The sequence below is a fragment of the Microcaecilia unicolor genome, chromosome 6 (assembly GCF_901765095.1).
Source record: "Microcaecilia unicolor chromosome 6, aMicUni1.1, whole genome shotgun sequence".
Lineage (NCBI taxonomy): Eukaryota > Metazoa > Chordata > Amphibia > Gymnophiona > Siphonopidae > Microcaecilia > Microcaecilia unicolor.
Genome location: NC_044036.1, coordinates 314,500,017 through 314,526,070, shown reverse-complemented (window position 1 = coordinate 314,526,070; position 26,054 = coordinate 314,500,017). Strand labels below are relative to the sequence as shown.

The following is a 26,054-nucleotide window of genomic DNA, read 5'->3' as shown; positions in this document are numbered from 1 at the left end:
AGGCAAACAGGAAACACTTGGGTGAAGTCGAGATTTCTGCTACTGAGTGAAAGATGACTTGTAGAAACCCATCATGTGCTGTCAATGCGGCAACATACTAAGTGGGTAGGTTGCCCCACTAGCAATCTGCTGAGGGGCCTTAGAAGGAGCTAGATACATCACAATCTCCAGCTGGCATCACAACCCAAATAGCTGCTTAATTATTTATTGTAAACTAACTTCCTGCTCTGAAAATGACTAACCCTCTCGACCAATTTATAGGTACCCGTAAAACAGACATATATAAATATATACACATACATGCTATAACCATGGGAAAGGACTTGAATAAATCCAACTGTATAGATCTGTGTAAAGCATTATAGCAAAGAAAACCTTAAATGCAGATATAAAACTGTTAAGGCTGCCAAGACCACACCTAGAACCTTTTTGTGTTCAATAAAAAATACATTAACAGAACAATTCAGCTTCATACCTCCATCTCTAATTCCTACGTACAACATATTTGTTCCCGTCATCTACCAGACCTATTTGGCACCCAAGCCAGCACCAAGCCCACAAACACAGAAGAACCGTGTCGGTCTGGTAACGCTCATCACATACAGGGCACATAGAAGAGGATGGTTGTGGGAAAGAATCAAGGGTTCATTATTCCACTTTAGGATTTTTTTTCTGTTCCATACTGTTTAGCTGTTAAGTCAGACAGGTAAACATCTCTGGCCAAGCAGCTGTTCCCTCTGCTATTCTCGCCAGAGGCTATAAGCATGGCCTTTGCATAACTGCCAACTCCGAGACACTCGGAAAGCAGAAGCCTAAAGAAGTCAACGACTTTATAGCTGGAGGAGTAGCCTAGTGGTTAGTGCAGTGGACTTTGACCCTGGGGAACTGGGTTCGATTCCCACTGCAGCTCCTTGTGACTCTGGGCAAGTCACTTAACCCTCCATTGCCCCTGGTACAAAAAAGTAAGTACCTGAATATATGTAAACCGCTTTGAATGTAGTTGCAAAAACCTCAGAAAGGCGGTATATCAAGTCCCCATTTCCCTTTCCCCATTTGAGATTCTACATGGAATGTTGCTACTATTGAGATTCTGTTGCTACTAATTGAGATTCTACATGGAATGTTGGCTACTGTTTGAGATTCTACATGGAATGTTGCTAGTGGAGGAGTAGCCTAGTGGTTAGTGCAGTGGACTTTGATCCTGGGGAACTGAGTTTGATTCCCACTGCAGCTCCTTGTGACACTGGGCAAGTCACTTAACCCTCCATTGCCCCAGGTACAAAATAAGTACCTGTATATATGTAAACCGCTTTGACTGTAGTTGCAAAATACCACAGAAAGGTGGTATATCAAGTCCCATTTCCCTTTCCCTCTAACAAAACTCCCACAAGCACAGTCTTTCACCCATTAACTTATCATAAAGCAAGAGACATCCACCCCCTCCCTACCGCAAAGTTCCAAACTGTCATTTTTACTTCTTCCACCCGAAACATGATTAAATTATACTTCAGTTTTTTTAATTTTATTTAAAATTTGAGGGTTTGTTTTCTCCTGGTCAGCCCAGTCAAGGTTGAAAGATGCTAATCCCAGTGGGTCTCCAATATCCCCAGACCCCTTTGCATCAGAAAACGAAACAGCATGACAATGAGGCCTGGCAAAGCATTAACATAAGCACTGGATATTGTTTACAATGGAATTTTTTTTTGAACCAGTTTAAACCTACTTCTCTACTAATTCATAGAAAAAAGGAAATGGCTTGCTCATGGTCAGCTGCCCCACTCAAACTTGACCAAATGTGTGTGAGTAGGTGGTACCATGTGAGGGAGTCTATAGGAAGCTACCACTCCCACTTAATGACATTCCCTAATGGCAGAACCACCTTAAACCTCATATTCACACTCAGAGGGGACGTGAACCTGGGCGGAACAAGTGGCCATGGTTCAGGGCGTATAAAAATGCAGGGAACAGCTAGGTTGAGGAGACTCAGAGGGACTTTCTTCCACCATGTATATGTGAACTGCAACTGCGACAGTCAGGTAGGCCACGTTCAACTTGAGACTTTGGAGAACTACATCTTTGACCCAGCTAGCTGCTGTCCAACATTACGTACTGGTAACTCTGGGACCCCAGACCAGAGTCAAGCAGAGTGTGCTGCTTTGCTGAGAGACCGTACTTCACACCGTGGCCTTGCAAGAGCAGGCCACGAAACGACGTTCATACATATAAGGACCAGCTTAAGTTATTTTCTCCCCTACCTGTGAACTGAACAGGACCTCCCCTACTTGGCATCTTTTAATAAAATATTATTTTCTGTTTACCTTAACCCACTGTGTGCCTCGCCCTTGCACCTGTTCACGTTGTCACACCCACACAGTAACTAATCAACCTCCTTAGAACAGCTATCTATCACTTTGTTGGTATGATGAACTGTTATATCTTGCTGTTATCTTATTTTCGTATGAAAATGAGCACACAGGATCTGGTTGGGCACATGGGTTAGTCACATGCAAAGCACAACACTCAGAAGCAAACAAATATTAAAAGAAGTTTCACAGCAAACATCCTACGGTGTGCAAAACAGAAGGAATAAAGCAAAACAAAAAAGGAAAAGGAAAAAAAAAAAGTTTACACTTCTCGTACTTGGTAATGCTAAACCAGGGAATGGAGCTCGCCACTTGCCTAACAGCAAAAGCATAAGAAGCACATAAGCAAAGCAAAACAAACAAAAAACAAAAAAACATTTTGGTAGAATATGCAAAATATAAATACATTTTTATGCACTGTTTATTCACACCAGAAAGAAATGGATTAGGTTAGACTCTGTGGCAGTGTCATGTGGTACCTGCATTCAGTTCCCCAACTGGCATATGGTTGATAGGGCAAGGGAAAAAGTCATACAAAGTGACACTTAAGTTTCTGGATTCAGGGCCTATAAAAGGCAGTTACAAACTAAGGCACACGGCACCAGATCCCATCTGAGCTGTTGGAAAAAAACTGCAAGTAGAAAATCTTCCCGGTCTGCTCTCATGGAACTAATATGCAGATCCTCCATGATCACTCCCGGTTTCCTCCAGTACAGTCCCAAACAATGTTGCAACCGCCAACAGGCAAGTTAACAAGCGCCCTTCAGCTACCCATAATGCCAAACCCTAGCTAGTCCCAGAGCGAGGGGATGAATTCAATAAGCTGTCTAGATTCAGGGGGCAAGAACACAATTAAATGCCGGTATTCAAGTTATGTGCATGTGTCTGGTGCCACATATTTGCAAATAACGTTTTTCAGATACAGGCTATTTTCTAAGTACAGGTAACATAGTAAATGACGGCAAAAAAAGACCTGCATGGTCCATCCAGTCTGCCCAACAAGATAAACTCATATGTGCTACTTTTTGTGTATACCCTACCTTGATTTGTACCTGTCCTCTTCAGGGCACAGACCGTATAAGTCTGTCCAGCACTATCCCCGCCTCCCAACCACCAGCCCCGCCTCCCACCACCGGCTCTGGCACAGACCGTATAAGTCTGCCCAGCATTATCCCCGCCTCTGGCACAGACCGTATAAGTCTGCCCAGGACTATCCCCGCTTCCCAACCACCAGCCCCTCCTCCCACCACCGGCTCTGGTACAGACCGTATAAGTCTGCCCAGCACTATCCCCGCCTCCCAACCACCAGCCCCTCCTCCCACCACCGGCTCTGGCACAGACCGTATAAGTCTGCCCAGCACTATCCCCGCCTCCTGCCACCGGCTCTGCCACCCAATCTCGGCTAAGCTCCTTAGGATCCATTCCTTCTGAACAGGATTCCTTTATGTTTGTCCCACGCGTGTTTGAATTCCGTTACTGTTTTCATTTCCACCACCTCCCACGGGAGGGCATTCCAAGCATCCACTACTCTCTCTGTGAAAAAATACTTCCTGGCATTCAGTTCTTCAACAGAACATGTGGACAGGGCACACAAATTATGTGTGGAAAATGTATATTACTATTAATAGCAGTATTTCTAGACAAGCTGAGCATCAGAGAAGGTGAAGCTGGTTCATCTAAAAGGAAAGAACTTCACGAGCCAGATAGGAAAGTAATAATCTTGGCGCCAGTGGCATAGCCATGGATGACGCACATCGTTGGAGCCCCATCAGCTGAACAGTCTTTTCTGGAATCCCCTGAGCAGTCTCATCCCTGCGGCAGTCAGCAACGCATTTCCAGCTGCTGATGCAGGCACTCACCACCACCACCACCAATCGGCATCCCCACGCATGCGTGCACAGGGGATGCTGGTTGAACTAAGCACATGCCAGGGCAGTGAAGGTGTCGAACGCGCTGCTGACGGCCGCAGGGATGAAACTGCTCAAATCTTGGGGGCCTCCAGCTGGCAAAACCCAGGGATTCCCGCCAGACAAGGTATTCATCTTTACTGCTTCGGGGGAGGGGGGCAGAGAGGAAATGCATGGGTCATGCCTGCCCACCCAAAAATGGAGGTCTGGCACAAGCATTTTACACTAGCTCTATGGCTGGTACCTACTTTTCTTTACAGAATAAACTCCAAATAAATGTGCTCCCTGGCACCTAGAAATAGACACCCATTTATAGACTCTTTCTAGGTGTCACAGGAAAACTATTTAAAGTTTCTCCTACTCCCCTAACGGGTAGGCATACTTTTGAAACCTCCCCCGCCCAGCAGTCCATACCGTCCTCACCCCAACTCGCTGGCATGGTAAAACAAGCTTCTAATCACTGTGCAATCAACCTGGGCTCACATTATCTTTCATCTTTTACAGGTTGACACCAAATAACCCTCCATAAAAGCATCATTAATGGTTTTTACAAAAAAAGAAAAAAAATTCTAGGGCAAATGCACTCAAAATCGTTAGCTAGGATGCCTCCCTACAATCCAAGAATTTTTACTTTCCAAGGGAAATGGAAGAAAGGAGGTGGAGTGGAATGGGTAGACGTGAATTGTTTTGTTTACTCTTTCCAAAAATACTAGGACTAGGGGGCAAGCAATGAAGCTATAAAGTAATAAATTTAAAACAAATCGGAGAAAATATTTCTTCACTCAACGTGTAATTAAACTCAAATTCATTGCCAGAGAATGTGGTAAAAGCAGTTAGCTTAGACAGTTTAAAAAAGGTTTGGATAGTTTCCTAAAAGAAAAGTCCATAAGCCATTATTAAGATGGACTTGGGGAAAATCCACTGCTTATTTCTAGGATAAGCAGCATAAAATGTATTGTACTGTTTTGGGATCTTGAAGTACTTGTAACCTGGATTGGCCACTGTTGGAAACAGGATACTGGGCTTGATGGACCTTTGGTCTGTCCCACTATGGCAACGCTTACGCCCTTATGGAGGTCCTTCAACCTACTAAAGACCACAACCTGCAAGGTCTCCACAATATTCTCCAAACAGTGCAAACCACAGGTGAAAGACTGAAAAGGGCTGATCTTACAGGGCAGCTCCAAGCCAGGATGCAGGGTGGCGTTCTTTAATGTTGGTGGAGACTGACGTCCATCGGCCATGTCCACTTCCGCACACTGGGCCTCTCCATGGATTACTGCTAAACCCAACCGCAGCCTCTCTGCATAGGACTGCGCCCTGCGTGAAAACCAGCATGAGGCAGAATGTTAGTGAGGTACATTGGCATAATCGTGTCGGCAATAATGTGGAAGAATGAAACCAGACTGCTACCCTCTGCATGAAAAAGCAGCACGATCGGTTTCCCTAAAGATTAAATTACAAACACCTCAAAATATGGCAGGTTTTTAAAGAACAACTGTTTTGCCTTTCATCTTGGAGTGAAGCGCTCATTAAAGAAATGACTATGGTTAGCTTAGCGGAGTTTTAAAAAGGTTTGGACGGCTTCCTAAAGTAAAAGTCCATAGACCGTTATTAAATGGACTAGGGGAAAATCCACTATTTCTGGGATAAGCAGTATAAAATGTTTTGTACATTTTTGGGATCTCACCAGGTATCTGTGACCTGGATTGGCCACTGTTGAAAACAGGATACTGAGCTCGATGGACCTTTGGTCTTTCCCAGTATGGCAATATTTATGTACTTAGCTCTACAACCCTTTTACTAGCTTAGCCGCGACACACTGCATCTAACTAGCTGCTTCTCTTCATTATAAGACTGGAAATAGATAGATTTAGGTTTAACATAAAAGAAGCCTTTCGATCAAGAGCAAAGAGTAAAAGATTCAGCTTTCCAATGGTTAATGGTAGCATCAAAAAAATGAGACTTGCCATGGTTTACTCACCCTTACAAACCTGTGCTCAAAGCAAGTTATAATTCAGGTAGGTCAGCAGGTGGGTCCCTGTTACCAGAGAGGGTTTACAATCTAAAATTTGGTACCTGGGGCAAGGAAGGGCAAAGTGACTAGCCTGTGGGTCAAAAGCAGCATCAGTGAGAGAAGCAGTATTCGAGTACTGGCCTCCATGATTCCTGGCCTGCTGCTCTAACCACTCCTCCATATCATACAACAGAGACAATGCATGCAAATATATACTTTATTCATCATTAGAAGGCTTCCTGAAACTCTGACCACACACTGTTCCCTCTAAGCTGAGTGGGAGTCCTGCCAGTGGGAGGTGCTGTTTCACTATCACATTTTCAATAGTGAGGGACAGGCAAGCTTTGCAGGACTCCAGGAAACCCGTCTGTCCCTAGCAGCAATGCAGCTGTAGGACTCACACTCAGCTTAAAGGGAACAGAGCAACCTATCCACAGCCCTCCAGAACTGGGCCAGATATCCCCAAAATTCAAGAAACCCTGGGACAGACACAGGAGGATCCTTCTCCTTACCTTCCTCCAACAATCCCTTTTCCTGGAGGAAAATGCCATGAGGGCTTATATCCTAGGAGCAAGTGCTGGGATAGGCACCCAGGCTCCTAAAACAGAGGGAGAAAGTAACAGACATCCTTCCAAAACCTTCCAGAGTCATCTTACAAATACCCCAGGGATCTTCCACAGATTCTGCTATATTAGAAAGACTTTCAGGTGCCAAAGATTTTGGCAAAATTGTGAGGGACTTGGAGGGCATGATATAAGACTATTACACAACATAGGGGCCCTTTTACTGGGCTACGCTAGTGTAGGCGCACGCAGATCCATTTTTCAGCGCGCCTGTAAAAAAAAAGGTCTTTTTAAAATTTTTGCTGAAAATGGACCTGCGGCAAAATAAAAATTGGCGCGCGTCCATTTTGGGTCCGAGACCTTACCGTCAGCCATTGACTTAGCGATAAGGTCTCACACATTAACCGTGTGGTAACTGTCTATGCGCGTAGAATGACTATTACTGCCTGGTTTCTGCTGTGCGCCGGAAAATAAAAATGATTTTCCGGCGCGCGTAGTGGACGCACGTCAAAAATGAAATTACTGCAAGGGCCACGCGGTAGCTGGGTGGTAACTGCAAATTGACGTGCACTGGGTGTGCGTAGGCGCCTACGTGGCTTAGTAAAAGGGCCCCATAATATGCTAAGAAACTGGAACTATGCCATGATAGACAAGGTGAAGATTCCATACACTAGGCAGACATGGCAAAGATTAAATTCTTCTTCCATCTTGTACCAACTTAAAAAAAAAAAAAAAAATCATCTATATATGGACGAAAGGGAGGGGTTGGGGGAATGGAGAAGGGGAGGGTTCTGGAGAGGGGGAGGATGGAATCTGGTTTTATTCAGAGGGGGCTGGCTATAAGAACACAGGCCTTCTCTAATGTTTGTGAGAGTTCAAGCTTTTGCAATAGGTTTGGCTGGATGAGGCGGAAATGTGTGAGTTGTGGATGGGGAGGTTTGGCTGGATGGGGTGGAGATGTGTGTGTTGGGGGGGGGGGGAGTTTATTGCATATCAGTGTTATTATGCAAGGAATTATGAATACCGTTTGTGATGGAGGGGAATGATGTTATATTTTAGGTGGGCATATGATATATTTAAATATTTAGTAATAGATCGTAAATTAAAAAATGGACATTATGACCAACTTGCACAAACCAGCTCTGATATACATCCTGTGAAATGGTACCATGTATGTATTATCTTTGTGAATCATTCTATGTCTTTTTGAAAGTGGCACTATATAGCTAATGAAAATAATTATATATATATCTTCACTTAGAGAGCATTACTTTGAAAAGATTATATAAAATCAGAATCGGTATAGTTTCAATTTACCTTTTAGCAGCATCAGGGGACTTAGCAACAATAATTGCATTTCTATAATCAGGAACCTGAATCCAAATAGGGGAAAAACACAACAGAAGACTATTAAAACACAGCTTAGTTTAGTTTGAGTTCTTAGTATAATCTTTGTTAGAGGAAACACAAAGTGGTTTACAATCAATTATAAAAAAAAATAAGTTACAATTTCCCAAGAAGCAGAAGAAATGAAAGAGGAGCGGGAAAAATGTCCTAATTAATCTGTGCACCTTTTCCCCAAACCTTCAGATGATAAGTAGGATTTCAAGGCAGCCTTAAAGTGTAAACTCCAGGTGACTAAGCCAACAAATGGAAGTATCTTCCTGAATCGAGAAGGTATAAGGAAGCAAGTAGAAGATAAATCGATCATGAGCGAGGACGCGGGAATGAAAAGATCTGCCAAATAGGCAGGAGCACGTGTGAAAAAGGCTTGAGGGTATCCTTGATGAAATCGGGAGCCCGCAAAGCTTCTTTAATGCAGGGGGTGCTACACAAGTTGTAGTATAAAGGAGCTAAAAGTAGTCAAATGATTTAAAAAACAAACAAAAAAAACCCAACCATTTTCAGATGCTCTAAGGAGACAAAAGGTTTCACTGAATGCATATACCCAGATAAAATCTGATTACTGAAGAAATTTGGAAGTCAAAGGACAAGAGAGTCAAATTTACAACCCAGAATTTTCATACAACTGAAAAAAAAAAAGGAATAGGGACATTATTAATCCGTGGTTCAATATCTGGAAGAGGAGATGCCAAGAAATCGACATTCACCGGGATTGTGCCGGAGCTAAGAACCATGAGACAGGAAAGGAGCCTGTAGAACACCAGTGCAGAAGTTCTATCATACTTCAAATTTAACAGACTAGATTGGGCAGGTCTTTCTTATCCCTTTGAAACATATTTAGCTAATGGTACCTTCCACATCACGTCAGGGGGAGGAGTGGCCTAGTGGTTAGGGTGGTGGACTTTGGTCCTGGGGAACTGAGTTCGATTCCCGGCACAGGCAGCTCCTTCTGACTCTGGGCAAGTCACTTAACCCTCCATTGCCCACCACACATTGAGCCTGCCATGAGTGGGAAAGCGCGGGGTACAAATGTAACAAAAAAAAAATTTATTTTGGATTTAATTCGTAGTGATTTACATTCAGGTACAGTAGATATTCCCACGTCTCCAGAGGGGTAAGGTCTAAGTTTGTACCTGAGGCAATGGAAGTGAAGGAATTTGCTCAAGATCACAAAGAGCACAAGTAGAATTTAACTCTGGTTTCTGGGATTCTCAGCCTAAGCACTAAACTGCTCCTCCAAGTGCAATCTGAAAAGGGAGGGGGGGGGGTGGGGGGTGTCTGTGTGATCACCTTCCATAGAGAATTTCATTTTCAAAAACTGATTTCATGTAACTGATCAGCTGATGATGTATCCAACTTTATTTTTACCCCTTCTAAAACGGTGTAAAGTTATATGTGGACATTTAACTGCACAGCATCTTTGGTATTTTAACTCTGGTAAGGATAATTTGTGTTTGAAAATCAATTACACATACACAAAAAAAAGGGATTGAAGAAAAAAATATTTTTTTGGTGTGGAATGTTTATTTTCATACCTTGAATTCTAGGGGACATAGCTTCTTGTTGAATTCTTTGCAACTATGTGCACAATGTAGGGGGAACTGTGTGGTCTAGGATATTGCATTAGGGGGAGGGGGTTCTATAGTCTTAATTACAAGTGTTGGCGGTTCTAAGAGCAAAGACCTTGGGCACTGGAGTTGATTTTTTTTTTAATTCTTTCTCTTGGGTTTTGTGTAAATTATTGGGGGGGGGGGCTTGGGTTAGATTTGCTAGAAAGGGAGGGGGAAAATTTTTTCTTGATGACTGGTTCTGCTCCCTCAAGACCCTTTTTGCCATGCTGTTTTTTTTCTTTGCTTATTAAGGTTGATGTCTGTGCCCTTTTTTTTTTTTTGGATGTATATTTTTGCTTCGTCATCAATATAAAATTGTTAAAACCTTCAAAAAAAATTTTTTTTTTAAAGGCTGTCAGATATATCCACTACTGAAATTTGACCAGTACAAAAATTAACAAGCGTGTATATACTGATTCAGCACAACGGATACCATCTCTGGCGCTGGGTTTGTAAGTCTGTGCACCACTGCTCCGATGCCATTAAGCTCTTTAAAGAGAGAAGTACCTCAAATAATGTCTTGTTCCTAACAGGGACATAGCCAGACGTCTGCGGGAGGGGGGTCCAGAGCCCAAGGTGTGGGGGAGGGGCACATTTTAGCCCGCCTTCCACAGCCACTGCTGCCACCCCTCCCCCGCCACTTTTGGACCCCCCCCCCTAGTCTTCTTCAGCGAACGCGCTGAACACCGGCGCTGATCTGTGCTGTGAGTCCTAGCGTCCTGCATGTTCCTTTAAGAGAAACTGAGCATGCTCAGTTTCACGTAAAGGAACGTGCTGGACATCAGGACTCACAGCAAAGATCAGCAAACGCGCCGGACACTGGCACTGAAGACAACTAAGACTGGCGGTGGCGGGAGGGGGGACACCCCCCCGCCAGCAAAGGTACCTTGCGGCGGTGGGGGGTCATTAGTGGAGGGGGCCAGGACTAAATCTGTGGGGGCCCATGCCCCTGTGGCCCCACCTAGCTACGCCCCTGGTTCCTAAAGACTCAACATACCCTCTTGACCCAGGTATTCCAAATATACACATTTCAAGAGCCAAATTTTAAACTATGCATCTTGCCACCATTTCTTGCAGCTCCATCGTGACTCAGGCACTGCAGTATTTTTACAACAGCAGAAAAATACACATCAAAACCTTTCAAATTTAGAACTGGTATGATAGGGCTTGGGGAACACTTGGGCAGAAATAGCAGGTGATGCTGCCCCTTTTAAAGGGGCTATTCTAGCTCCCCAGCACAGAAGGGGGAACTAGAGACCACCACGGCCCTAAGATCGTATTGTTGGATCAAATACAGGAATTTTTCCCCAAAGCTGTTGTATGAAGTGAGGAGCTATGCGAGCCAGAGAAAGCTCTGGTTCTATAAAGAAAACCAAAAAGTCAAACAAACACACACAAAACACTTCAGTATGCTTACTTCTTCCTGAATGTATTGCAGCAGGAAAGGTGAAGCCCTCAGGTTATCAACAGGGAAACTGAAGAACCCCTGGATTTCTTTCTGGTGCAGATCCATAGTGATAATGTGAGTCAAACCTTAAAAAGCAAAAACACATTGATGTATATATAAATATTTTTAATATTGGAACATACATCCAACAGTGAGAAAAATCCCAGTAAAAGGAATTTTCATCCTGAATCTCTCTCCTGAAACCATCAAAAAGTGATGCATCTGAAGACCTCACTGCACTCCCTAGGGAAGATCACCAGCAATCACTTCAGAAATCTAGCCAAGTATCTTCCAATGTGAGGGAACACACTGCAACTGCCTCTACTGTTTTGTCTTTAGAGAAAGGGGGTGTGGACTTCTCTTACCAGTTTCATTTCCTTTATATTCCAAATTTTAAAAATTTAAGGGCCTCTTATCAAGCCACGCTAGTGGCACCTGATGCGGTAATGCCCGACAAAGCACTTTGTCGGCATTTTATTTACTTATTTTATTTATTTGGGTTTTGCTCACATCTTTTTCAGTAGTAGCTCAAGGTGAGTTACATTCAGGTACTCTGGATATTTCTCTGTCCCAGGAGGGCTCACAATTTAAGTTTGTACATGAAGCAATGGAGGGTTAAGTGACTTGCCCAAGATCACAAGGAGCAGCAGTGGGATTTGAACTGGCCACCTCTGTATTGCAAGACTGGTGCTCTAACCACTAGGCCACTCCTCCACTAGCAACATTCCATGTAGAAGCCTGCCCTTGCAGATCAGCAATGCGGCCGCGCAGGCTTCTGTTTCTGTGAGTCTGACGTCAGACTCACAGAAACAGAAGCCTGCGCGGCTGCAAAAGGGCAGGCTTCTACATGGAATGTTGCTAGTGGAATAGCAACATTAACATTCCATGTAGAATCTCAAATAGTAGCAACATTCCATGTTCCACTGCACTAACCACTAGGCTACTCCTCCACTAACAACATTCCATGTAGATTCTCACATATTTATTTATTTGGATTTTGCTCACACCTTTTTCAGCAGTAGCTCAAGGTGAGTTACATTCAGGTACTCTGGATGTTTCTCTGTCCCAGGAGGGCTCACAATTTAAGTTTGTACCTGAAGCAATGGAGGGTTAAGTGACTTGCCCAGGATCACAAGGCGCAGCAGTGGGATTTGAACCGGCCACCTCTGGATTTCAAGACTGGTGCTCTAACCACTAGGCCACTCCACATGACTAGGCATTGTCACGTGGGAGCCGTTAAAGTGGCTTAATAAAAGAGGCCCTAAAATTTTCAAATGAACCAGATTAAGCAAAATCTCAAACTGTATGGTTAATGATTTGTAAAACTTATACATTCTTCCAGTTTTTCTAAGTCTCCTTTCCATTACACACTTTCCACTGTCTTAGGGCTTTGTTATCAAGTATGATTTTCCTCCCTCCTACTCTGAAATGCTGCTAATAAAAACAGAACTGGACCCAGTATCAAGCAAAAGGATACCTCAATGGTCACTGTCTTTAATCAAGTGGACTACATTTACTACAATTCTTTGTATCCAGCTGTTCAGTCATTCCCTTGTTCAGTTCCCAGCTTTCTAATTAAAAAAGCATCCAAAGCTCTTACTGAAATCCAAATAGACACCTCAATCAACCACTTACCACCTTAAAGAACGCAACCAAGTTTGTCCGATTGAAAATCATCTTGTAATATACTTATTTCAAGATGCCACACTTTTTTCTAAAGGTAGAATGCTCATAGTTTTGCCCACTACTGAAGTTAGACTAATTGAATTATAGTTGCCATCCTCCTCATCGTCCCTACTTTTGGGTAGCAGGCCTACATCTATTCTTTACTTCTTTGGAATCTTCGCATCCCACCTCCCTCCCTCATGCCAGAGAGGACATGTAGCTCAGCCCAGCGTCATTTACCTCAACATGCCAAATGTACAGAAAACCAACGTCCATACTCAGACCACAATCATCATCATCTTGTATAATCGCCCTTTTGATTATTTAATTTCTCATTTTATGGTGTATTTTGCTGTAAGTAATCCTTCTGGACTAGCAGACAATAACTCATTTATTAAGTATATCAAAGGCCAAGATCCTACAGGCTGAACACCTCCCAGACTGACAGGGGTGGTGCGAAGATCATGCACGCCCATTCACCTGCTTTCGCCAGCATGGAAGCCAGTAATTTGCATACGATGGAGCCTCTCTTCCTCATCTTGCTTTGCTTGCTGTAGGGAAAGTAAGGGATCACCCCAATAATATTCTTTGCGCAGGATGTTTTCAGCGCATACGCCATGATCAGAAGTTCCATTACTGCCGTGTTCACGTCCCTACACAACACAGGATGCAGGTAAGTGGTTTTTAAAACAATCATCCAGCTTCTCCTCATAACACGCAAGATCATTAATTTAGTTCATGTTTTCATTGGTTGCTCAACATGAGTTACATTCAAGTACAATAGGTATCGCACAGTCTCCAGAAGGCTTAAAACAGAAGTTTTGTACCCGAGGCAACGGAGGATGAAAGAAGCAAGAGCAGAACATGAACCCTGGTTTCCCTGGTTCTTAGTCTACTGCTCTCATCACTGGGTTACTCCTCCACTCCATTGCGTCATCGTTTTATGCTGCAGTGCGTCACCGATTGTTCTTGCACTGCTTCACTCACCAGAAAGTGGCGAACAAGTTATTGGAAAAGTTTCAATGTTACACTGAATATTAAACAAATGTGATATAATTTACTTTGCTGAAAAGGTGTCTCATTAACCGGTCTGAAATATCAGCAAAGGTAACTTTAAATATACAAAAAGTCATCAACCCAGCTCTTTTACCGTTAATGGTAGTTTTATACAATATGGTATATTATGCGAAATGGCAGGCACTGATGCAGTACGAGTAAGCTGTCTTGTGTTTAAATTAAACGGATAACACCCTGAGGCAGCAATTTGCGAAACATGCCGCATGTAGGTAGAGGCGTCCGTGCACTGCTAATGATGATATTAAAAATAAAAAATAAAAAAAAGATATGAAAGAATTGTAATGAAATTGAAGGATTTTAAAACAATTTTATATATGTTGAATACAATAAAAGAAGAACAAAAATATTGGTGGAAAATTATACAATAAATAGGAAGATTTTCTAATGAAAAGTTAAAGAAGTTGGTCGGAGAGTAATTTAAGTTGTTTTTGAACTTAAAGAGAGGCAAAACTACCATTAATGGTAAAACAGCTGGGTTGATGACTTTTGGGCTCATTTTCAAAAGAGGACGTCCATCTTTTGACATAAATCGGAAGATGGATGTCCTTCTCCCAGTGACATCCAAATCGGTATAATCGAAACCTGATTTAGGACATCCCCAACTGCACTGCGCCACAAGGACGGCCAAAGTTCAAAGGGGCGTGTCAGAGGCATAGCAAAGGCAGGACTTGGGCGTGCCTAACACTTGGACGTCCTTGACCCATAATCAAAAAAAAACAAGGACATCCCTGACGAATACTTGGATGTTTTCACCCAGATGTGTTTTTATTATGACTAAGGCACAAAAAGGTATCCGAAATGACCAGATGCCCACTGGAGAGAATCGGGGATGACCTCCCGTTACTCCCCTAGTGGTCACTAACCCCCTTCCACCCTCAAAAAATATCTTTAAAAATATGTTGTGCCAGCCTCAGATGTCATACTCAGGTCCATGACAGAGCATGAAGGTCTCAGGAGCAGTTTTAGTTGAGTACTGCACTGCACTTCAGCCAGGCGGACCCAAGCCCATACCCTCCCCCCCTCCTGTTACATTTGTGGAGAAAACAGCGAGCTCTCCAAAACACACCACAAACCCACTGTACCCATATATAGGTGCCCCCCTTCACCCATAAGGGCTATGGTAGTGGTGTACAGTTGTGGGTAGTGGGTTTTGGAGGGGGGGTTGGGGGGCTCAGCATACAAGGTAAGGGACCCATGTTCCTGGGAGCATTTTATGAAATCCACTGCAGTGCCCCCTAGCGTGCCCGGTTGGTGTCCTGGCATGTCAGGGGACCAGTGCACTACAAATGCTGGCTCCTCCCACGACCAAATGGCTTGCATTTGGAAGTTTTTTACGTGGACGTCTCTGGTTTCAAAAATCGCCAAAAGTCAGAAATATCCATGTCTAGGGACACCCATCTCTAAGGACGACCAAATTTAAGGATTTGGACATCCCTGATTGTATTTTCGAAACGAAAGATGGACATCCATCTTGTTTTGAAAATACGGGTTTCCCCGCCCCTGGATTTTGCCGTTTTGCAAGGACGTCCAAATCGCAACTTGGACATCCCTTTCGAAAACGCCCCTCTTTGTATACTACCATCTATAAAAGTCAACTCTGTATATATTCCCGGAGATGGCACTCTCCTCTCCGGAACCCGTAAGCCACATTGAGCCTACTGCTATGCGGGAAAATGTGGGATACAAATGTAATAAATACATAAATAAAATTAACTACTATGCGACGGTAGAGGTTTTTCTCTTGCTTCAGTCACCCTGTCTGATACAGTGAAATCTTTTGTACCGAGGACAGCACGATGACTAATACAAAGGTACCTGCATAAGGTTAATCGTGCCCAGTTCACAATGCTCTGATTAGGCAAATTCTTGTGTAACATATCACTGGATTTCACTTTGTCCTTGCTCTAAAGGATGGGTGAAATACCACCCATGACACAAGCGATACCAGTGACCATGTTAAAACTTCAGGATTGCCCAACAATCCTTTCTCCCTACTATACAATTGAGGCACATTTTCAAAGCACTTAGCCTTCCAAAGTTCCATAGGTTTCTATGGAACTTTGGAAGGCTAAGTGCTTTGAAAATATGCCTCAATATGTGACGGAACAATAATTGGATTGTTACACTTCAGACAGAAGGAACAACATTTATATCCAATAAGAAGAATAGGAGGGGGGGGGGCATCTTTCTGTCCTGCTGGACTCCCCTCCCCTCGGTGGCCCTCCAAACTTGCATGTAGAGTGAGCACTGCTAAACACACATTGTTTGCCAGAGCCCCCTAGAGAGAAGCAATGTGTGTTTAACAGTGCTCAATGTACAGGGAAGTTCAGAGGGCTAGGGGAGAAGAGTCAGACCCCCGGGACCTACAAGAGGATGAAGAAAGATGCAGACCGAGTGTATGCGGCGGGAGGGGGGGGAATAAGATGCCTGGACCCATAACATAGGCAACCGAGACCCCTCGGGCCCACCAATCACTTCTTTACCCCCCCCCCCCATAACCCAATAAAGATTTCACACATAGTATTTCTTGAAGTGGCACAACTGGGCCGCAGCTTTATTTCTAAATACAAACATATCTTACTCCTGGGCATACCCAAGCCGCTTCAGCCTCTGGCTCAATAACCCCCAAGCCAAGTCCGCCGCCCTAGCAAGACTGGCTAATCTTGAACATGAGCTCCCCGCCGCACAGCAAGGGGGCCGTACCGTAATCACAGCTGCCAGCTGCCTATTTAATCCCCTCCGGCTTGGGTACCCCGCCAAAGCTGCGACAATTTACACATGTGTACGTTAAGTTTATCATGGGGAGGGGGGGCTGGGTGCCGTCCGCTGCCCTGGCCACCGAAGAGGTCGTCCCTGCCCTCTTTGGGGGCTTTTAACCCCCTCGGTAGCCCCTCCTATTTGCCAGCGGGGAGCCTTGAGCAGCGGGGTCCTGCCCCTTCCCCTGCCACGCTCACTCCCGGCTGGCCTCGGCGCACATGCCCGTCGGGGCACGGCGCCATGTTATTTTTGGCTCCGTGCACCCTACGGGGCACTGCGCCTTGCTTAAATATGGGGCGAACAAAGAAGGGAGATGGTGCCCATAGAGAGCGGAGGGGAAGAGGAGAAGGTGCCCATGGAGGGAAGGGGAGAGGAGGAGAAAGGAAGGATTGCTAACTGTCCACAAACAGCTTATATGTTAATCGTGATTAATCGTGAAATTAAAAATTTCAGTCTTCCTGCAGCCCTTATATATATGGAATCTTGTCTATTTGTGACCTTGAATGACCTGGTTTTTTTTTTTAATTTATGCAATTTCTAGTCTAAACACAAAGAATAGCTTTGTACAGTAAATAAAGCCATTTAAGAAAGAATTCCAAAATGAAAAATGTAAATCATACATAGAAAATAAGGCCTATAGCCTACAACTGGGGAGCATGGTCATCTCAAAACCAGAAGAGGCTGCATGAACAAACAGAAATAAAGCAGAAACCTGGCACCTAACAATTATTATCCTAGTCATCTTCCCATCCAGAAAATGGCATAACTGAGAAGGCTCAAAGAAATGATATATAACACTATTGAAATTCACAACACATTTGCAGGGAAATCTCAACTGAAATCTGCCCCCCCCCCCCCCCCCACACCAAAACCCTCTGTTTCATTAGATGAAACTTTTCTTCTCTCGTGTCCATGACCTTGAATGATTTGATAGGACTTATTCTTTTGGGCACCTGGATTAAAGCAGCCATTCACGGACTTCTCTCTTTTTCCTCATGAGAGACAGCTGTTTGAAACTGTTTTGCTGCACTGCTCTGGTTGGGTCAGGCTGCATGACCCCACAGACAGGCTTTGTTTGTTAAGAAGCTTTCTGCCAAACGTTACAGGGAACATAACCTTCAACCAGGAGAAAAGCAAACTCTCAAAGCGTAGTCTGTTTCTGTGACTGGCTGAGAAAGGTGGGTGTGTGAGGGGCCAGAAGTGTATGAAGACATCAGAAAATACTTCAACCACCCAATCTCATGTAACTGTTTAACCTTCGTTTTGCAGGCAAACTGCCACACCCAAAGTTTTTCCCCTTAAATTACATGTGAGGTCCAAGCCACACATTTATTTATGTAACACTGCTTACTTATAACAGACCACCTCTTTCCACTTCAGGCAGCTGTGAAATACACAAGCTCTGGCAAAGGCTTTCAGCAATTATGCCACCCCAGGGATGTCTAAATGGCTGGTGCAAGGATTATGATCACACCCTCACCCCTCACCCGTAAAATAAAACCCTCCATCATTCAGGACCTCGGCCTCCTCTCTCCCCAAGATTTAAAGCATTACCTTTCCATAATGATCCTTTAAAAGCTCTTAACTGGACAACATACTTTTAAATATCAAAAAAATGGTTCTGTCTATATGCAGACTATTTTCAAAAAAATGTACCCAGGTAAACTGGCTATTTGAAAGCTTTCCACTCAACACACCATATTAGTCATGCTTATCTCTATGTATAATTAAAGGAATGAAGCTACTCCTTGGGATAAGAACATAAGAATAGCCATTCTGGGTCAGACCAATGGTCCATGTACCCTAGTATCCTGTTTCCAACAGTGGCCAATCCAGGTCACAAGTACCTGGCAGAAACGCAAATAGTTACAAAATTCATGCTACTGAACACAGGGACAAAGGCTTCCTCCATGACCATTTCAACAGCAGACTACGGACTTTTCCTCCAGGAACTTGTCCAAACCTTTTTAAAACCCAGATAGAAATATAGAAACATGGATGGCCCATCCAGTCTGCCCATCCTCAGTAACAGCTAACTCCTCCTTTTCCTAAGGGATCCCACGTGCCTGTCCCATGCTTTCTTAAATTTTGACACAGTCCTAGTCTCCAAGACTTCCACCAGGAGGTCATTCTATGCATCCACCACCCTTTCTGTGAAAGAGTATTTTCTTAGATTTCTCGTAAACCTATTTCACTTCACATCATCCTATGCCCTCTCATGCTAGAGGTTTCCTTCATTTGAAAAAGGCTCACCTCCTGTACATTAATGCCACTGAGGTATTTAAATGTCTCTATCATATCCCCTCTCTCCCGCCTCTCTTCCAGTGTATACAAGTTGAGGTTCATAAGCCTGTCCCTATACGTTTAATGGCAGAGACCGCTAACCAATTTTGTAGCCGCTCTCTGGACTAACTCCCCATCCTGTTTATATCTTTCTGTAGGTGCGATCTCCAGAATTGCATGTAGTACTCTAACTGGGGCCTCACCAGAGACTTATACAAGGGCACTATCACCTCTTTGTTCCTGCTGGTCATCCCTCTCCTTATGCACCCAAACATCCTTCCGGCTTTGGCCGTTGACTTTTCCACCCGTTTGGCCACCATTAAGATCATCAGACACAATCACCCCCAAGTACTACTACTTAACATTTCTAAAGCGGTACTAGGGTTACGCAGCGCTGTACAATTTAACATGGAAGGACAGTCCCTGCTCAAGGAGCTTACAATCTAAAAGACAGGTGTACAATCTAAAGACAAGTGTACAATCTAAAAGACAGGTGTACAATCTAGAGACAAGTGTACAATCTAAAAGACAAGTGTAGAGTTTGTATACAGAAGCACTTCACCCCCTAAACTGTACTGTTCCCTTAGGATCTTGTAACCCAAGTGCATGACTCTGCATTTCTTAGCATTAAAACTTAGTTGCCAATTTTTGGACCATTCTTCAAGCATCCACATCCTCAGGGGTGTCGACCCTATTACAGAGTTTGGTATCATCAGCAAAGAGACAAACCTTACCAGACTGCCCTTCCACAATATCACTCACAAAGATGTTAAAAGGAGCCGGCCCACCATTTGATAACATCCTTTCCCTTGGAGAAACTCCATTTACCACTACCCTCTGTCTCATTCCATTTAACTAGTTTTTAACCCAGTCAGTCACTTTAGGTCCCATACCGAGAGCATTCACTTAATTTATCAGTCACCTATGCAGAACCGTGTCAATGGCTTTACTAAAATCTAAGTACACAACATCTAGCGACCCTCCTACATCCAACTGCTTGGTCACCCAGTCAAAGAAGCCAATCGGATTTTCTCTGAAAAGGCTAGTAAAACCATGCTGCCTCAAGTCCTGCAGTCCATTCGATTTAGAAGCGTTTCTATTAGTTTACTCAACACTGAGGTCAGACTGAACGTCTGTAATTCACAACCTCCTCCTTGCTTACGTTCTTCTGCAGAGGGACCACATCCGCCCTTATCCAGTCCTCCAGGACCACTCCCGACTTTAAGGAAGCACTGAAGAGGTCAGAAAGTGGAGCCACCAGACCGCTTCAAGTTCAAGTACCCTCTGATGTATCCCATCAGGCCCCATCGCTTTGTCTATTTTTATTTTAGCTAGCTCTTCATGAGCACAGTCTTCTGAGAATCGATCCTAGTCTGCCATACATCCATCCCTATTAGCATTTGTTTGCTGAGGTCCTGCCTCCGGCCTTTCATCCATGAACACAGAACAGAAATAATTGTTTAGCAGTTCAGCTGTATCCTTATCAGCTTCTACACATTCCTTCCCCCTCAGCCTTGAGTCTCACAATGATATTGTTGCACTTCCTCCTGTCACTTACATATCTAAAAAATAATGTCTCGTCCCCCAATTTTACCATATCGGCTATCTTTTCCTCCATTTGCCTCTCTACTTCCCTGACAGTTTTTCAGCTTGTCTTAGCTTTTCAGATATTTTTGCCTGTCTTCCTCTTTCTGTGATGTCTTGTAACGTATGAAGGCTAACTTTTTTCCCCCTTACCTTTTCAGCTATGTTCGAGAACCAGAGTGGCCTTCTTTTCCTCTTACTTTTAGGTACTGTTAACAAAGGTTTGTCGCCTTTAAAATAGCTCCTTTCAGTTTTTCCCACTGCTGTTCTACTTCCTTCAGCTGTTCCCATCCAACTAACTCTTCCTTGAGAAATGTCCCCATATTGTCAGATAAATTAACTGCTGTTACCACATCCTCCGGCTACGAGTTCCAGAGCTTAAGAATTCGTTAAGTGAAAAAAATATTTCCTCCAATTTGTTTTTAAAAGTATTTCCATGATTTGGGCCACATGTTTTGGATATGTCCGGAGGTCCAAACATTTTGGAAAGAAATGTCGATACGAGTATCCAGCATGTGGGGAGTCAGGTGGCTAACGTCTCCGAAGCAACTTTTCGGCGATTTCACTATACAGGGACAAGTGAAGCCGGGACTGAAAGCATTTCTCCAAAGAGCAACTTTGATGGGGAAAAAGGTGATTCTGCAACTGTGGCTAAGTCCAGATCACCCATCAATGGCGCATTGGCGTTCAGCAATGATTCAGGCATGCTCCTTAGAGCGGAGAGGCACCCCTGACCTAGCAGTTAAGAAAGGAGAAGTGTTCTGTAAAATTTGGGCACCGTTCTGGGACACATTAACTCCAGTGGCTCGAAGTCGAGTACTTAATTCCTGAAAGGGGGGGAAATGTGGGTAGAGGGGAGGGGGGGATAGAAGATGGGGGAGGGGGGTGAAAAGTTAAAACAAAAATTGTTGTGACTTGTTTTTGTGGCATGTAAGATCTTTTGTACGTTTGATTCACATGTTGTCGAGGTATATATTCCCTTTACTTGAAAGATGGTGTGAATAAACAAGATTAAAAAAGTATTTCCATGTAATTTCATCGAGTTTTCCCCTAGTTTTTGTACTTTTTGAAAGAGTAAAAAAAAAAAATAATAATAATTCACTTCTGCTCGTTCTACACTAATCAGGATTTGCAGAGATTTGTGATCTGAAGACAACGCTGGATTTGATAAACCTTTGCTCAGAACCACTGTAGCATTTGTATTCCTGGATCCCTGCAGCTAAAAGCAATCATGAATGGTAGTCAGGAGCAGAGGTGTAGTTAGATGGGGTGCAAGGGAGCGGCTGCTCCCCCAAACAGATTTTGAATAAAATAGCGCCTATGCGGATCAGCTCTACAGCTTCACACCGCCTATTTTACAAAAGGTCTGCTCCTCCTGACATCAAAATCTGGCTACCAAAGGCGTAGCCAAACCTTAAATGTTGGGCGGGCTACTAGGCAAACTGGGTGGGCACATGTACTATAGTATCCACAGGCCCCCTCCCCCCCCCCCCCCCGTAAATACCTGTACTGGTGGGGATCCTCCAGTGGCAAGAACAGCTACCTTTCCTTCTTGCTTCAACTGGCAACACTGTCCTTGCGCTGCTGCTGCTCCGCATCACGCATGTGTAAAAATGAGTGTGTGCGGCAGGGGAGGCCAGCGCAATGGCAGCATGTAGACAGTGCCATTGGCTGGAGCAAGTAGGAAAGGGAGCTGTTCTTGCCGTCGAAGGACCCTTGCAGCTGGTGAGGCTTGGGGATCCTCACCAGCCAATAACAAGTGCACAAGAGTTTTGGGTGGGCCTAGGCCCACCTGGGCCCACCCGTGGCTACGCCGCTGCTGGCTACGCTTCTGGTCAGGACCTACTGTTTTGCTGTTTACCACATCCTAGAAGCTGCCGCCCCAGGTGACTGCTCAGTTTGTCTAATAGTCAAGGCAGCCTGCATGCAGGTTTCTATGATGTAAAAGTGATTTCAATGTCTATATGGCAGTAGCACTTTATTTAAACACAAACTACTTGTCCACAACACCTCAGGGTGACAGCTGCCAAATAGAGGATACAAAATCTTCATTTGGGTTGTGACCACACGGTGGCAAAAAAAACAAGAAAAAGAAAACGGGAATGTGGCGTGATCAACCTGTGCAGCCCAACAGGGTGTTATAACTCAGCCTGCGGGGCTCAGTTAGGAGGCGATTCCTGCAGTGACATTGTCAAGTGATGCAAGAAGTCAATGCTGTACAAAGTATGGTTAAAAAGAGGCAGGGCTGCAGTCGCAGGATTGTTTACATCTATGAAATGGGCCTAAAGGTTGATAAACACTGCTGCAGGCATCCAGATCAAAAAAGCGAATTGTCCAAGTTCATAGGAAGATCATATACATTTCTGAACAGGAAAGGGGGGAGGGGAAGGCACTGTATGATGTGAACATAATTTTTGTAGTTTTTGAACAGAATCACTCATGCGAGCTGCAAAAGAAGAGAGAGAACCCATTCCCTTCTGAGCAGCACACCACCTCCCCCATCTAAGGGAGAAGACCGAGGATCAGGACTTGAATACACTTTCAAAGATCAGCATTTGATTTCCTCCTCCCCCCACCCCCCAAACACTTCATTTTTATCTTCTGTTTTCATTAAGTGATGAAGGGCTCCAGTATAAGGTCTTAAAACTGATCCTTACAATGCTTTTAACATAAGCTTGTATGATAAATCACTAAAATTGTATCCCGATAACAAAGGACACTATTTTCTTTGTTTTGGGCAGAGGAAATGGAAAAAGAGGGAAAGGAGCTTTAGATGGGTTGCACAACCCATATTAGCTGGAGCTCCTTAATCCTTGTGTTGTATTCACTGGGTCACAGTACTTCTCATTTAAACAATAAGGCATTGTCCCATGACAATAACCATGAATTTGAAAGATTCCCCCCATATCAAATGTGATGCACCCCAGGTCAGTCTGACATTTGTGTTCTTTAAAAAAACAATTCTAGAACTTTGAAAACTCTTATAAATATTGAAGTTACTAACAGATGCACAAAGATGCTACGTTATATTGAAGAGCTGTACTACATGGTATTAATGCTGTCTGGATTTAGATGTGATAATGTATTTACAGTTTGTTAAATCTTGTATGCTGTAAAGAGTGCATTTTCAATAAAAAAAATAAAAAAAACAATTCTAGCCTGCATATCACCATCATCTAAAAGGTGAGCTGTAGAGCTCTCATGAAACATTTGCAAATCCTGGATCTAAGAACCAGGCTGATGCGTGCAATTACAACATCCCTGCATATTTTCTATGGACAGCCTAAACTGCGGAGTGGAGTGGTCAATAGGCTCCTGAGGACTAGGGTTGAGACCCACCAGCTTAGATGTTACTACAGCTAACCCAGCTGCTCACTGACAGTGTGAAGGGACATGGGTTCAATTCCTGGAGCAGCTCTTTTATGGACAGTTTACAGGAAGAACCCAAATACGCGCAGAAGTTACTCCAGTTGCCAAGAAATTCAAAAGCAGAGATTACCTGGGAATGGTCTGTATGATGAAGACATCTTGTCCACGGACAGATTCTTTAATTTCAACCCTGGTTTCTAAAGGCAAAAGGAAAAAACAAAACAAAAAAAACCCCAATGGGGGTGGGAGAAAGGAAGAAATGCATTAATCACACATCCTCAACAGAAACACAAGCTGCATACAACATCCCTATAAATGTTAAGAATAGGAAATCCACATCTGAGCATTTATAAATGTGTGTGTGTGGGGGGGGGGGGGGGGGGGGGGGAGGAGGTTAGAATACATTACCTTGGGCAATTAGAATTATTGTGAAACAAGCACATTAAAGTTATGTGTGGATTCCAGTTCTAGAGCCAGGAGCAATGAAAGGGGGGGGAAAGTGCAATCTTTTTTGCTTAACCTCAAAGCGTTTTCCAGGTCAAATGTTTTGTGTTAGAGACAGACAATGCCAGTCCCTAAGGATTATAAAGTACTCTACTGTTCAAGATTGTATATTTAAAAACAAAACAAAAAACGGAATTTTGTACAATTTTAGTTAACATGCCATTTACACCTGTAAAAAAAACTTTTTTTTTTTTACTTCTAGAATCCGAAAACTGTACACAAAAGAACGTCATACAACAATGTGCCTATATATAAATGTAACATATAAAAGTTCAAAAGAAATAACTATAGACATTTTAGCCCACTAATAAGGGGGTAGGACAGGCCATCAATAAACAGGAGAAGCTGTTACAGCAAAAGAAAATAATACATAGGAAAAGGAGTAAACATCACCAATTATATACCATTCCTAGCATGAATCTACGACATTATCTGGAGCTCTTTGATCTACAAAAACAGTTGAGAAGGGTAAATGATAGGTAATTTTATTTAACTTAAGAACACATTTACATGGAAATCGCAACTGGAGAGTTCCTAGAAACACATGGCGGCTTGTTTCATAAGTAAAAATGTCTTCCTTTTCTCCTGCACCCAATGATATACATCAGGAAATATTTCTACTCGTCACCTAAGGATTTCACATATAAAATAATGTCTCAATAAAGCCTCTATCTTGCAGAAATACAAAGGAGAAAGTTGCCCTGGAGGATACCTTCTTCTTGAGATGTTTCCAAAAGAGCAGTTACATTTAAGCTATCCGAGGATAATTCCACCCCCATCAGGTTTTCTTGAGCCTAATCCTGAGATGGCTTAGATTCAAATGGATGAATAGGTGGAAGACCTGATTCTGGATATTTGAAAATCACCCTTAAAAAAAGGCTTCACAAGAATATCCTATTTTTAAAGCTGGGAAATTTAATAAATGCAGATTCAAGGACTTAGTATTACTCGCCAAGTTTTCTCTCTTACAAGTTATAAAGTATTTATCTTGCAACTAAGTTGCTCGTACTCCTTTTCACAGGGAAATAGATTGAAGAAATTCAGAGGATTTCTCTTCTTGAGATGAAATATGGCTTTTCCAACTCTTCAAAGCTGAAGAGAATTTTCCATAGTGGCAGAGACAAAATTAGCAGACCTTAAATAGAACTTCAAGGGCAATCCATATCCATTCAAGAATGATCTCCACTGCTTCAACTTCTGTACTCAACTCCAGCAGCTGCTGCACAATCACTCGGGCATTAACAGCCATTTTTTTTTTTTAATTATCTTGATCCAAAGCTCTGGAATGATCTACTTCCCTCTATCTGTTCTGAACCTTCTTTTAAAAAATTTAGGACCATGTTTACTAAGGTGTGATAGAATTTTAGCACACGCTAAAAATTAGCGCATGCTAACGCTAGAGACACTCATATATTCCTATGGGATTTTCTCTAGCATTAGCCCGCACTAAGATCGTTAGAGCGCCTATAGGATGGCTTTGGCAACAGGGCCCTGAAATCCCATT

The 26,054-nt window shown here is 43.3% G+C and overlaps 1 protein-coding gene across 5 annotated transcripts in view; it reads right to left on the bottom strand.

Moving 5' to 3' along the window:
* PRPSAP1 (phosphoribosyl pyrophosphate synthetase associated protein 1) overlaps positions 1 to 26,054 on the bottom strand; it is a 51,600-nt gene that overhangs the window by 9,708 nt on the left and 15,838 nt on the right. For all 5 annotated transcript variants that reach the window (XM_030208203.1, XM_030208200.1, XM_030208199.1 and 2 more), the window contains exons 4-8: positions 24,177 to 24,243; positions 13,457 to 13,629; positions 11,282 to 11,397; positions 8,168 to 8,223; positions 5,445 to 5,590 (exon numbers count right to left, since the gene is read on the bottom strand). In XM_030208203.1, coding sequence (XP_030064063.1) covers positions 5,445 to 5,590; positions 8,168 to 8,223; positions 11,282 to 11,397; positions 13,457 to 13,629; positions 24,177 to 24,243 — 558 coding nt within the window. The remainder of the gene's footprint in view (positions 1 to 5,444; positions 5,591 to 8,167; positions 8,224 to 11,281; positions 11,398 to 13,456; positions 13,630 to 24,176; positions 24,244 to 26,054) is intronic.